This window comes from Engystomops pustulosus, chromosome 8 (genome assembly GCF_040894005.1).
Source record: "Engystomops pustulosus chromosome 8, aEngPut4.maternal, whole genome shotgun sequence".
NCBI classification, from domain to species: Eukaryota; Metazoa; Chordata; class Amphibia; order Anura; family Leptodactylidae; genus Engystomops; species Engystomops pustulosus.
In genome coordinates, this window is record NC_092418.1 from 90100753 (window position 1) to 90115059 (window position 14307).

Genomic DNA, 14307 nt, shown 5'->3' on the forward strand with positions numbered 1-14307 from the left:
AGATGTATGAGGATTTAATGGGTGAAGGACTTTTCACTATCAAATTTAGTGAAATTTGGGTGGTCATGGGCCCTCAAAAATGCTTGGGTCCCGGGCTACCGCCCTCAACCCCACCTATGTTATAATCCACTATTGCCAGTAAGCTGTATGTTCCTTACCAAACATTTATTCATTTTCCTTATTTGTGTTGTAGGTTACCAGGAAATGTGTGTGGTGTAAAATGCAACATCATGCACAAAAAATGTTCTAATAGTGTAAACAAAGCCAACTAATAAGTTGAATCAATTAATTAACAACTACTTGAGTAAATGAGTTAGATTTTAGATTTGTCTATATTTGCCCTAAATACAAAGTTTATTAAAAAGTTTTAGAAAATCTTATTTCAGACATGTGTTTATATGGGACAGATACACTGCCAAAACTACTGGAAAACATTTCTTATGTGGTACTCATGTTTGTTAGGAGATGAAGACCCTTGATAAAGAGATAAGAACCTGGGACGTCTATCTGGGTCTTGAGTCGACTGTCAAAAACTTGATAACATCTCTGAGAGCAGTAAATGAGCTGCAGAACCCCGCTGTCAGGAAAAGGCATTGGCTGCAGCTAATGAGCAAGACCGGGGTAGGTGTCCATCACTTCTTTCTGTTCTTTTACTTATAAAATAAAAACACACCAACTAGTGACTTCATGTTTGCCGTTCTGTCATCAAGGTAAGGTTTACAATGAATGAAGAGACGGTCCTTGGGGACCTGCTGGCCTTGCAACTGCATAGAGTGGAGGATGAGGTGAAGAACATAGTCGACAAGGCAGTGAAGGAGATGGCAATAGAAAAGGTGAGTCTTCGTTAACTAGGTTATTTCAGATTGAGGTCTCTTGTACACCCTAGCGATGTTCATGGAAAGTAGCTGCCTAGGTGATAAAGATGGGCAGGAATAGGACCTACCCTGTCTTTACCAGTGTGAGCAGTAGGCACGTTCCCAGCGTGGTGCTTGGTGCCTCACTGTGAACATGCTCAATAGAAGATAATTGGGCTGTGAGATGGCCACATGCCAAAGCACATGGTCATGTGTTTGAGACCTTACTGTGTTACGGTTTTAGTGAGTCTCAGTAAACATCTTAAGAGTGACACAATGAATCTACGGTATACCAAATCTCATCATAAGATGGCACATAGACTTGGAGTGACATTATAGAGAATAATGTTTTTTTGAGTTTATATGTTAAAGTAGAAAGACCCATAATTCTTGGAAACATCTTTTCACACTTACAGGTTTCCATTAGGGCAAGAATGTTACAAGTAATCATGTAAACATTTCCAAAAAAATAAATCAATATGTAAGGAATCTCACAAACATTGTCCGAGATTTTTCCTTAAAGGAAATCTACCATTTGATTTCATGTAACCAAACATGCCTTAAAAATGCTGTAGCTACACTGATACAGAAACATATCTTGTTTAATCCCTGAGCTGAGTGGTTTTGCTGAAAAAACAATTATAAAATTCAGGAACTTAGTAAAGCTGGATTACCTTCAGCCTACATGTTACAGGCTGTCTTTACTGTCCAGACCGGACTAATCAACCTGAGCTGGATCACTCATACACAGCAGCTGGGGTATGCTATGGAGATTGATTACTTCAGCCTGTCAGGCACAAAACAGTGCTTCCATAATTCTCTGGTGCAGTGCATAACTAACGTAAGAGGAAAAGTGCCCGAGCAAGACACAGAAGCAACAGAGTTTCATTATCATAATTTTATAATTGTTTTTTCAGCAAAACCACTCGGTTCAGGGATTGAACAAGATATGTTTCTGCATCAGTATAACTACAGCATTCTCAAGACATGTTTGCTTCAAAATGCATCAATTCAAATGGTAGATTATCTTTAAAATAAAGAATGTAATCTCTGACTAATGGCTTGGGGGCATGACTGCTTGGACACACAAATGTCATAAGAATGGGAGCCAACAACAGGTAGTTTAGTGGTACATATATTCAGGCATACTATGACTTTTTGACTATTGACTTTTTTAGCATCATTGGACTTAGTCAACGTTTCATTTATTTGAAAACAAGAGCTAAGTTTGTGCACCAATTCTTTATTTACATGGTTCACTTGTTGACAGTCACCATCATGAGGGTCCTAGAGGTTGCATCCCCGGTAACAGGGGTATTTATCTCCAATAGTGGAGTGGATAGGAGTAAGTGTCTATATGTTATACCAATACAACATCACTTCATGTTGATCCATGTAATTAAATATTCTGCTATGATATCGAAAGATCAAATGATGGCAGATGCCAGATACAAGTTCTGTATATCATATGTTTTCCTGTATATCTATTGCTTAGGTTCTGGTGGAGATGAACCATACATGGAGCACAATGCACTTTTCTTATGAGAAGCATCAGGCTACTGGAACCCCATTATTAAAATCAGATGAAAACCTGATAGAGACGCTTGAGGATAATCAGGTAAATATCATATGCTTTCCATAATGTCCTTATGCAAACTTGATAAGTAAAAGATATGTCTGTTTAATATAGAGCCTAAAAACCTTATATAAATAGAATCAGTGACTTACAGTCAAAATTATTCTTCAGTCAGAATAGCTAATAACTTGCACCATGGTATGCATCTTGTACAACTTGCATAGAAAGAAGTGGCACATTTGCATAAATCTTCTGTAAAGTTATTGTGGCTGAACAAAAATATATCATCGGTGTATGAACTACAAATATATGTCAGGATGCAGGATCTGTGGATCCTCTGGACCAACGCGGGAGGTGGTACAAGCCGACTCCTAGGACCGGAATGTAAGTGGCACCTGGCCTTCATGAGAGCCCGCCGCAAATCATGATGGTCTTGCTGCGGCGGGATGCCACCAGGTTGTTCCACAGGTGCGACTAGCCCACGGTGGCAGCCAAGGTCGAGGTACCTTTGCAGGAGACAGTCTTGTGGTAAAGTTCAGGCACAGGGTCAGGGCAAGTGGCAGAGATGCAAGGTCAAGTCCAATCCGGGGTCAACAACAGGACGTCCAGACAGATGGGAACAGGAACACAGGAACAGACTGGAACACACAGGAGCACAGAAGCATGAAGTCAGGAACACACAGGAGCACAGGAACAGGAACGCAGGAAGACACAGGAGCATGGGAACAGGAACATAGAAACACGGGAACAGGAACGAAGGGGCACGGGATCAGGAAAAGCCTTTATCCATTTCCTGAAAAGGGCCAGCACCAATTTTCGGTATCGGGGACCGGGAGAGGTAAGACACGGCAGGTGGGCGCTGGGGCATACCGAGGATCACGAGATGTGGGTTGCAGGAGCATGCGTGACAATATCCTTAAGTTTTCACTGAGCCTGATAATAGTGTGGCACTGTTCTGTAGAGATCAAATATATCAGGTATGATAGGCAGAATGATTATTGTTTATTGATAACACAGTGTCCACCACTTGCCAATATTGTGGCACCATAGTGTCCACCACAGTGTCACCACTTTTCATTATAGATGGACACTGCTAACCTTTTCATTGCACAATGACCTGCAGACAAGAGGTTACTATGGTTCATGTGCTTGCCGTAAAGCAGATCTCTGAATGCCGTTAACTACGGCTCAAATTGTCTGCCACCAAAATCATGTAGAGGAAATAAAAACATCAAAAAACTGATTGTTTCACTTGTAATGCATTGTATATTCAAATTTACATTGTTTCAAGGAATTTGTAATATCAGCTTTACTAAAATCAGTTTTCCACAGCCACAATATGGATAAAGTATAGTATGCCTCAAAGGCCCAATGTACACGAACAACGCAAATGTACCGCAAATTGTCTATGGGACCTGATTACGCTGCTGTAAGCACACGCTGTCTCACTGTACCGTGACCGAGTCGGGCGACTACATGTTAAAGTGTAGGACATGTCCTATATTTTGACGTATTACGGCTGCTTGGTTTTCAACTGGCCAACTGTATTCTTGCCCGGGCAAGCATGCGTTTGTGTGCATGAGGCCTGACACATATAATATCTATATTTCCTCACAATTCTGCTGAACTAAATTCAGATTCCCACCGGATTCCTTGCTCATCTAAGTTGTGGTACTGTAGATTCATGAGGGGACCAGCTCCCTATAGTCACAATGTAGACCCTAAAAGGGTATTACACAATTTTTATTTTTGATTAACTATACTCAAGTCATCAGGCCATTCATATCAAATTGATGGGGAACCAAAACTGTTCTCTCCCACGATTGGTTGTCGTGGACTGTCTTCAGTTCTAGAGTTATACATTGGAAGGATTCGGGAAGAATTGTCCTGTCCACTCTGTAGTAGTCAAATAGAGATACTGAAGATAAAGTAGTGGTCACACAAGCAGACATTCTGCTGGTCATCTTATAGAAAGTTTTTAGAAGGAGTTCTAAAGTTTTTAGAAAGATCTAGAAGCAGTTTTTGTAATTCTTCCATATTTAGCTAATGGAGGTAAGATAACTTTACATTTACTGTTTCTCTCAAAGCTCGGCTAAGGCCTACATTCGATTACTATTCACATCAAATGCATTAGATTTGTTCTAAAATTGTTGCAACAATAAGCCAACACATAATATCACATAAAGATCCAGCAGCGTTCACAAAAACTTTTTTGCCCTCCAGTCCTGTAGTAAAGGATTACATTTCATAAGCCACTATTCTGGTTATATGGGTGAGACCTTTGCTTCTTTCCCATTTGGTGGGACTTTTAAAGAAAAATGACTCCAGTTTCAGTCATTTTAGAGCACATAACATAGAAAAGTTAGATTTTTTTTTTTTAAGAAATAAAAGTGACTGTGTCTGGAGCTTTCTTAAAAATATGGTAATTTTATGAAGGCGCTTGGACCCAGCTGTGACGCTTGACAACATGCATAAAGTGCAGGGACACTTATGGGAAAGTGCTTGCCTGTGGTGCCTTATTGCTTAAGTATGTCCAACTGCTTCTGCTCCTGTTTGGTTTGAATCAAGAATCAGAGCAAAGTTGCTCGGCTGATGGCTTGGAGCTGAATACAGCCATCAGTTCCATTGTGAGGAGCTGCTTTGAACAAATGAGTGTGGTTTTTAAGCAGTTAGCATTTTTTCACTTGTTTTGCAGTTTTCTTTTTTTAGTGCACAATTTCTCTCTTGAGTGCCACACTATTCATAGGTCCCAGAACACAGAAAATGGACCTCTGTGATCAGCAATTCAATACAACTCTAATTTCAGTTTCGTTTACATCAGTAGGGAGTATCTTGTTGACTTTGGCAAAGTCCAAACTTGCTTGTTTTTAAGGAGAACTTTAGTCGTTTTGTGCCGGAATGAGCTGCAGGATTTTGGTTTTGTTTAACTTTTTTTAGATTATTATTATTATTATTACTACAATGTTTTTAATTTTGTATTTGCTTTATTCAAGGAACCCAGTGAGTTGTTTGTGGGAATTACAGAATTAAATTGTTAAAATATTAGTTTATTGCGTCTTAGTATCTCAATGGAAATAGGTCGAGTTCAAACATCTATGCCGTATAACCACTGTACAACGATAAGGCTTAAAACTTTAATTGTGTCATCTGGCTAAGGGCTTGACTGTCAAAATCAATAGACAGTAGGAAGTTAAAATATTCTATTCAGCTTCATATATGCCCATTTTGACATATTAGTGTACAGTTATCCCATGTCCAGAATGTTAAAATTGAGATATACATATATTTTTATATATACAAGGCGGTCCCCTACTTAAGAACACTCGACTTAAACACTGGATACATAGCTCAATACCCACCATGACAGAAATAACAACACAAATGAGATACTTAATTAGACAAGATAGACTAGAGACGTTAAGACACAAAGAAAAACAGACAAAAAGCTTTTTCAAAAGATGGAGGAAGTTTATTTCATCTCATATGTCTAGAGCGGAAATTGTGGAGCTGATGACCCCATTCCGATACACACAGTGGTACAATAGGGAGGAACTGAAAGGGACGTTAGGGAATTTAAGACTACAAACAATGGAATAAAAACCCTTCCTAAATCCTGATTACTGCAAGGCACGATGATAATGTCAGAAAAATGCAAAAATGCCGCCATACATTGAGATTTAAACTGATTGCACAATGTACTTCCAATGTTATATAAGGATAGAATGTTATTTATATTATAATATGTTCATGGACAATGCGCAATGTCCTATTGTCCTGTATGTTTACTTGTTTTATATTGAAAATCAAATAAAATTTTGTTTTAAAAAAAAAAAAGAACACTCGACTTACATACGACCCCTAGTTACAAACGGACCTCTGGATATTGGTCATTTATTGTACTTTAGTCCTAGGCTACAATAAACCTATATTACAGTTATTAAAGGTGTCTGCAATGAAGCTTTAGTGTTCTGACTTACATACAAATTCAACTTAAGAGCAAACCTACAGACGCTATCTTGTATGTAACCCGGGGACTGCCTGTATACCAAAAATTTCAGAAGGGAGAACAATATGGCAGAACTTTCTAGATCCTAATCCAAACATTAAATACAGTACAGGCAGTCCCGAGATTATGTACAAAATAGGTTCTTTGGATTAGTACTTAAGTTGAATTTGTATTTAGGTTGGATCAGTATATTTTATAATTGTAACTACAGACAAATTTTTTTTTTGTCCCAGTGACAGTTCAATTATCAACAAAACTTTAGAACAGCTGATCATTGCAGCCTGCAGCCTGCAGCTTACAGAGAGCTTCAGCAGAGGCGACAGTGTTCATAGAGGTTCATCTGTAACTAGGGGTCATCTGTAAGTCGGGTTTTCTTAAGTAGGGAACCACCTGTATTTTAGTCACATTTCTCATGCATCTAAGAATAAATTATTTATTAAAAATTGTATATTCTTCTTTTTTCCTCACTCCCCACTGTTGAGGGTTTTAGTTGGGTTTATTCTCCTTTTGACATTTGATTTGTGTTGCATTTTGGAATGCAATGAAAGATTTTTTTTTACAAAATTCTAAAACAACAATAAAGGGATTAATCCTATAAACCAATGACATGTATTTCCAGGAAATGCCATCACTTTTTGATCCTTAGTAGTCTGATATTTAGCACTACCACCGATACTGAGAAGTACGTACGTAATTTGGTGCGGTATCAACCTCTTTCGAGTTTTCCCTGTACAGCAGCTCTCCCAGGCAACCTGCCAGGGATAGGACTTAAAAGGGTTTGTTCTGCAGCTTCCATATTGGCCAGGGTGTCGAAGTATAGGGAAAAGTAGGTAGCACTTTAATTTCCAAAATAGGTGGGAGTACCATAGATTGGCCCCCTACTATGATGAAATATTGGAAAATCCTAGAGAAATATACCATCCGTTTATATATAATATGGCGACACCACTTGAAGAAAATATTTTATTTCCCACTTTTAGACTTTAGACATTTTTTAAGACACATTGACAGCCGACCCAAGTATTCTGTCTCCACACACTATTTCTAGGAGTTCTATCTTTATACTGCGATGTATATGTAATAATAGACTTATCGGTACTTTGATTTTCTCATAAGCATTTCCACAGTAGCATGCCACGATGTTACTATAATTCTCTTTGCCTGTTAATGCATCAACATTTTCAAATGATGTGAGTTCAGAAGTTTGAACACTGCTTAAGGCTTCTCAGTGGAAACTGAGAGCCTCTTCTGAAGGGCACAGCAAGACGGTGACATTGTGGGTTTTTATTTTGTAGGTTCAATTGCAAAACATTCTAATGAGCAAATATGTTGAATTCTTCTCGGTGGAAGTGAGCAGATGGCAAAAGAAATTAATGTTAGCTGACATGGTTATATCTGTCTGGCTAGAAGTACAGAAGACGTGGGCACACTTGCAAAGTATATTTGCTAACTCGGAAGATATAAGGAAGCAACTTCCGGAGGATGCAAGGAGATTTGAAGGGATAGACTTAGACTTCAAGGTATGTGTCTTGCAGTAGTTTTTATGTCATATCAGAGGTTTACTGTATGTAATCTAAATAGTAACATGCATAGGTTACAGGGAACCCTCCTCCAATATTATAAATTCCAGAAGGCCTTGCTTCATTGGACGGAATTTCAATAGATTCCTACATGTTGTGGGGTCTTGTGGGTTGGTAAGCCAAGGTTGTTTTGCTTTCATGCCTTGGCTCTTTACTTCCTAAACCCTCCCACGCTCTCCCTTACTATCAATTTTGTCTCTGTTTCTCTTGTCTGTTATTTCACTTCCAGGGGATCTGCTGTAAGCTTATGCTTCCCATGCTTTTTTGTTAGCCTCTAGAATTTTAATGTGTGCATACTGTATTATGTTTTGCATTTTCTCTGTATTGCAAAATAAAGTGCAATTCGACCATGTCTCTTCCAGATGTCCTATTCCAGAAGTCCAATGCAACTAGAGCTCGACAATGTCTCTTTAGGAAGATGTCTCTTCAGGAAGAGACATTGTCGAGCTCCGGTCGCATTGCACTTTATTTTGAATACTTGTGGGTGACTTTTGGATCCATCCAGGACTGTATGCATAGCTCGGACATCCAGAATGTGCTACATTTCTATCACTTTTGTTCTCTGTATTGCACCTTCCTGGATAAATCAAGAATTATGCAACAGAAGAAAAGATGTCCTTCAAAAATTGTCAAATCAATTCCTCCAACACCTAATAGTAACCAAAAAAAGAGCTTCTGAGCTTGTTGTCCTCTCCGTGTCAATTATGCCAACTTGCTACGTTGGCTGCAGTTCCTCTGAAGAAGGGAGCCCTGTGTAAGTTCTCTTTACACAGCAGAACTCAACCAATGAAAGCCGTAAAAGAGGCATGCTATACTGATCTGGTATTTACACCCTCTTTCCCTACTGACATTAACGCGAAAAGATGCATAACAAATCCTCCACTCCTAGGTATCACCCAGACTTCAAGCCAACAAAAGCTGCCATCTGATACCATAAAGAGTACCTTCAACCAATCTACCCAAAGTTCTTGCCGATTATTCTGCTTCTTCACTGGATCTGAAACTAAGGTCGCTTTGTGCAAATGTGTTGTAAACTCGATGGTGAAAGTGACCCATGTTATAAGTGTTGTACATTCCCCATGTCAAATTTGATCTCTGAAATGGAATCCATGAGGTGGAATATTTGAGCCCTATAAGTGCAGTTGTATATAATGTATAGGTAGAAATGATAAGACATGACTTTATGTTAATTTTAGGAACTTATGGAAACTATCAGCAGCTCTAATATAGTTATTGAAGTCACAAATATGCCTGGATTGCTCAAAAAGTTGGAGACTCTTCAGCAAAGGTATGTCATGACCTCTTACTATTGTATTGTGTTTGTGGACACATCTTTCCACAATACACTAGACGTATTTCCATTTTGCATGATGAATGTTATATTTTTTACCATACTAAAAGTAATAATGGCAGCATGGGGCCTCAACGATTATCACTGCTGTCCTACCAAGAGGAACATCTAAATGGAGTTTGAATGTTCAAACTGTGTATGTGTGGATTTAGAAAATACAGCAGAAGCCTACAGAGAGTGCTTTAATGTATGTATATGTGGGGAAATATGAAAATGACTTTACCCTTAAATATTAACCCCTTGAGGCTGCCATACTTTTCCAGTTTTAAATTTCCATTTTTTATTCCAAAAGCGAGAACTTTTTTATTTTTCTGTTTACACAGCTGTAAGAGGGCTTGTTATCTTGGGAAAAATTGGACTTCCTAGTGGTATCATTTAATTTTTTGTATAATGTACTGGGAAGCTGACAAAAAATTCAAATGCCGTAATTTAAAAAAAAAAAAAAAACAGTAAATACAAAAAAACAGATTTGCAGCATTTTCTTACAGGCTTGGTTTTTACAGTTTTGCTGTGTGGGCCAAATGAGTCACCCCCATTATTATTTGGATGAGTACAAAATTTACATAGGTTTATTTGGACATCTTTTATTTTAATTCTTTCTTTTTTATTTTTTATTGGTGATTTTCTTGGGCACATTTGCAGATTTTGCAGATGTTTGCAGATGTTTTTCTGTGTTGCGCCTGTTTTATCCCAAGAATAAAAAAAATATGTGTAAAAAAAATGTCCCAATTTCTTTTGAAGTAAAAAACTCTTGTCTCCTTATTTTTTTAGAATCCGTAGTGCAAGAATTTGAGACTTTTGAGTGCAGGTTTGATGAGAAAAAAGCCTACAGACTTTATCATCCACTAAGACAAATCAAACAACCCCAAACCCCCCAAAAACAAAAGATAAATGATCCCCATTATGTTTTGATACCTTTAAAAATTTTTATAGATTTTTTTACACTTTGATAAGAATAATCACAAAGTGTAAATTTTATGTGCGGCCAGCTGACAAGTTCATTATTACAATTTGTTGGAACTGTTTTATCTTTTAATTACTCTTTTAATTTTGAGTTATGCTGAATCTTACACGTATAGGGAATAGTGTATGATAGACAAGTAGAAATACACTTCACATTTTCACAGAAATGTCCAATGCTGACCCTCTCCCCTCTGGCCACACCCACCTCCGGCCACCTGTGCTCGCTCCACGCCCCCACAGGTAAAAAAAACATTAGCATTTGTGATTATTTCAGCATGGTGCAGAAGCGCTGGTAAATACCCCCCAATGCGTTCATGATTTAGTTTCTTTTTATTTGAGTTTTACAGAAGGAATGGTGATTTCAAAGTTTTTGTTTGTTTTGCTATTTTAAGGCCTAGGTATTTGAACCCCGGGGAGTCTGATAGAATTTACTGCAAAGCGACAATATTCCAGTATATTGGTAAATTGTTGCTCCTGTATGAAACACAAAATCTAAATAAAAAATGGAAACCTGACAAAACGGAAAACAGACAATAAGTGTAATAAACAAAAAGTAAAGTGCTATCTTAATGGATAAATTATAAAGGTAAAATGAGGCTTTACCTTCACTCTATTTCAGTTAAGCATTCACTTAAATGTATCTTTTTTTTTAAATGGATGAATTTATTACGGAACCATGCAACAATAAGAGCTAAGCTGTAATTGGCTTCCTGTGAAATTTGGTTATAGTTTTCTACAACCATCAAAATCCATCTTGATAAACCAGGGACACTTACTTACTTATAGATCCAGGCACTGTGTGGTAATCTTCCTATATTTATTATCAATGGCATACTTTCTTCTAAAATCAACTTTCAAAATAAATCAACGATAAAAATTATTCTAATGAAAACACGGGGCCCCTCTGTGTCCTGGCTTTACAGGCTGTTACACTGTCTCACCCTTCTGCTTCCTCAGCACTTGCGTAGCTGGTTTATCATACTTGATTTTGACGGTAGATTTGCTTTAATTGTTGTCATATTTTATTGCTAAAAGTTATGTATTGTTAACATGACGGTCCAGTGTGAATTTTGGATATTTCATTGGGTATCCTTGTATTTTTTTATATGCTTTGTACAATGCAACTTAGTGTATACAAGCAGTCCCCAGGTTACGTACAAGATAGGTTCTTTAGGTTTGTTCTTAAGTTGAATTTGAACTTAAGTCGGAACTGTATATTTTATAATTGTAACCCCAGCCAAACTTTTTTGGTCTCTGTGACAATTGGATTTTAAAAATGTTGGGTTGTCATAAGAACCAGGATTAACAATAAAGCTTCATTACAGACACCTGTGATAACTGTTATCGTTGTTTATTGTAGCCTAGGACTAAAGTACAGTATATTACCAACATCCAGAGGTCTGTTTGTAACTAGTGGTTGTCTGTGATTTTAAGTAGGGGAGCGCCTGTAATTGACAAGAATATGTATGATTCACATTGTTCAGGTTTATAAAAATGTTTTAAACTATTTCTCGTACTGGGAAATGATATATTCTAGATTTTGATTTCAATATAACTTGTCAAATATATTATTTTAAAAAACCCATAAAAACATGATTGTCACTGACTGTGCACAGTGCTGTAATACTAAGGAAAACAAGGAATATACGTGCAAATAAAAAATGGTTTAATTAAAGGATAACAAATGATTGCAATTTATCTTGAACCAAATGAGACTTGTGCAACCAATTTTTAAACAGCGCTGAAATTTTAAGGGTCATTACCTTTTCGGTTTCATATTAATGGTAAATTAGCTAAGGTTTTAATCTGATTTGAGAATGCAGGTTCTGATCATTCAAACATAATCCACTTTGTATTTTTACAAAATAATTGTATATGTGATTTGTCTTTTCATCCTTTTGTACCACAAGTATACAGTGAAATTTTGGACATGTTAATAATTACCGCATAATTTCTAGGAATTTGAAAAGAACAAAATAATAAAGGCAAAAAGGCCAAAAAAAAAGTTGCAAACCTATTTTAGATATGAAGAGTATTTTTCCATATTTAGTATTTTCTTCCCTTTAGTTAAAGGGAACGACTGAACTAGAAATGGAAGAAAAGGCTACATTATGGGGTTTTAAATGTTATCATATTAAGCTCACCTGCAAGCAGCCATAATCAATATATTATTTGTGAAATGACAAGTGACTGTAAAAGCAATTTATATCAACATAGAAAACTATAAAAACAAGAAAATGATTAAAAACAATAAGACTCCATCTATTTTTTAAATTAAGGCAATTTCATTCATCAGCTTAAAGTTTAGGTTTGACCCAAATAACAGCCTCCCATAGGCTCTTTTATTATAAACATTCTTAGGTCCATTCAGTTTAAAAAAATATTCAAAAGTATACCTGGCCCCCAGCTTATGTTTACATGAGGGAAGGGGAGAGCTAGGAAAGCTAGGAGAGCATTGATGACATGGGAGGTGCAGCCTTTCACAGATACCCCCATGACTTGATCCTTGGGGAGCCAGGTAGAATTTTGAATACTTTTACAACCTAATAGAACTAAAAATGCTAATTACCAAAGAAGATTGGAAATAAGTATTAAACGGCCATTGGGAACTTGTTATTAGATGAAAATGTAAAATACTGATGACAGGTTCCTTTCAGACAAGAGGGCAAGCCAGCAAAAAAAAAACATGGTTTGCAAATTATAATTTATTGCCATATATATATTATTTTTTTCTCATATACAGGCAGTCCCCGGGTTACGTACAAGATAGGGTCCGGAGGTTTGTTCTTAAGTTGAATTTGTATGTAAGTCGAAACTGTATATTTTATAATGGTAGACCCAGACAAAAAAAATGTTGGCCCCAGTGACAATTGGAGTTTAAACATTTTTTGCTGTAATGGGGCCAAGGATTATCAATAAAGCTTCATTACAGACACCTTACAGCTGATCATTGCAATCTGGGACTATAGTAACATCCAGAGAGCTTCATCAGAGGTCAGAGGGGTCTGTCTGTAACTATGGGTTGTCTGTAAGTCTGGTGTCCTTAAGTAAGGGACCGCCTGTACTGTCAATAAAAATGTTGACATCAGATTTTTTTATTTTTGCAAAGAAGCTTTTCTCTGCCCCAGCAGGAACTTGTGCCCCTCCCTTTCTAACATGGGGACAGTCTTCTCTCTGCACTCACACTACTCCTGTGGTGTCTGTCAATATTGAATACAATTTTTACAATGTACATATGTCCACAATTGGTGAATGTGCAAAGAAATAATGGACACAGTTAGTGTTCTCTCCATCCAAGTGTATTGAGACTTATTAGCCCAAAAGTCTCAATAGAAATAATTTTCATAACTGGCAAAAGATACACTTTTTTGGGTGTATATAATCATGAATTCTTCCGCTAACATAGGCATTTTCAATTATTTCACACTTTATAAGAAAGTCACCATTTTTATATATAATTTATGGAAACAAATTTAATCAAGTGCAGAAAAAGAATACTAAACAGTAAATTTCCAAAAACTATAGAGGAAACACAGTCCCATAAAGAAGATTTAATAACTGAACAACTATGTATTTGAATATACGTACTGTAATATTTTTGTAATTCGATTCTACTATTTGCTGTTTTGAAAATTGTTTTAACTCTTTTTGTCTCGTAGACTGACACTTTGTGAAAAATCACTGTCAGATTACCTGGAGTCCAAACGCGTTAGATTTCCTAGATTTTACTTTGTTTCATCTATGGATTTACTGGAGATAATCTCCAAAGGAACACAGCCTAAGCAGGTGACTTGTGAATGTTGTGATAGTTTGCTTCTTTGTGAAAATATGTAGTCCCTGCATGAGTTTGGGAATGCTCTCTCAATAATGGAATATAAATGTGATTCAGTAAAAAATCTTACATATTCCTTGTTTGCAGTGCTGCTCCGATTGATAGATAAGTTTTAAAATCTTGCTCAGCTGGCTCCCAGGCATCA

General features: G+C 37.0%; 1 protein-coding gene across 1 annotated transcript in view; it reads left to right on the forward strand.

The window, feature by feature from the left end:
• Nucleotides 1–14307, forward strand: part of LOC140075597 (dynein axonemal heavy chain 11-like) — a 222770-nt gene that overhangs the window by 41892 nt on the left and 166571 nt on the right. The window contains exons 12-17 of the mRNA XM_072121698.1: nucleotides 463–621; nucleotides 711–833; nucleotides 2350–2472; nucleotides 7732–7956; nucleotides 9213–9304; nucleotides 13990–14116. Of these exons, the coding sequence (XP_071977799.1) occupies nucleotides 463–621; nucleotides 711–833; nucleotides 2350–2472; nucleotides 7732–7956; nucleotides 9213–9304; nucleotides 13990–14116 (849 nt within the window). The remainder of the gene's footprint in view (nucleotides 1–462; nucleotides 622–710; nucleotides 834–2349; nucleotides 2473–7731; nucleotides 7957–9212; nucleotides 9305–13989; nucleotides 14117–14307) is intronic.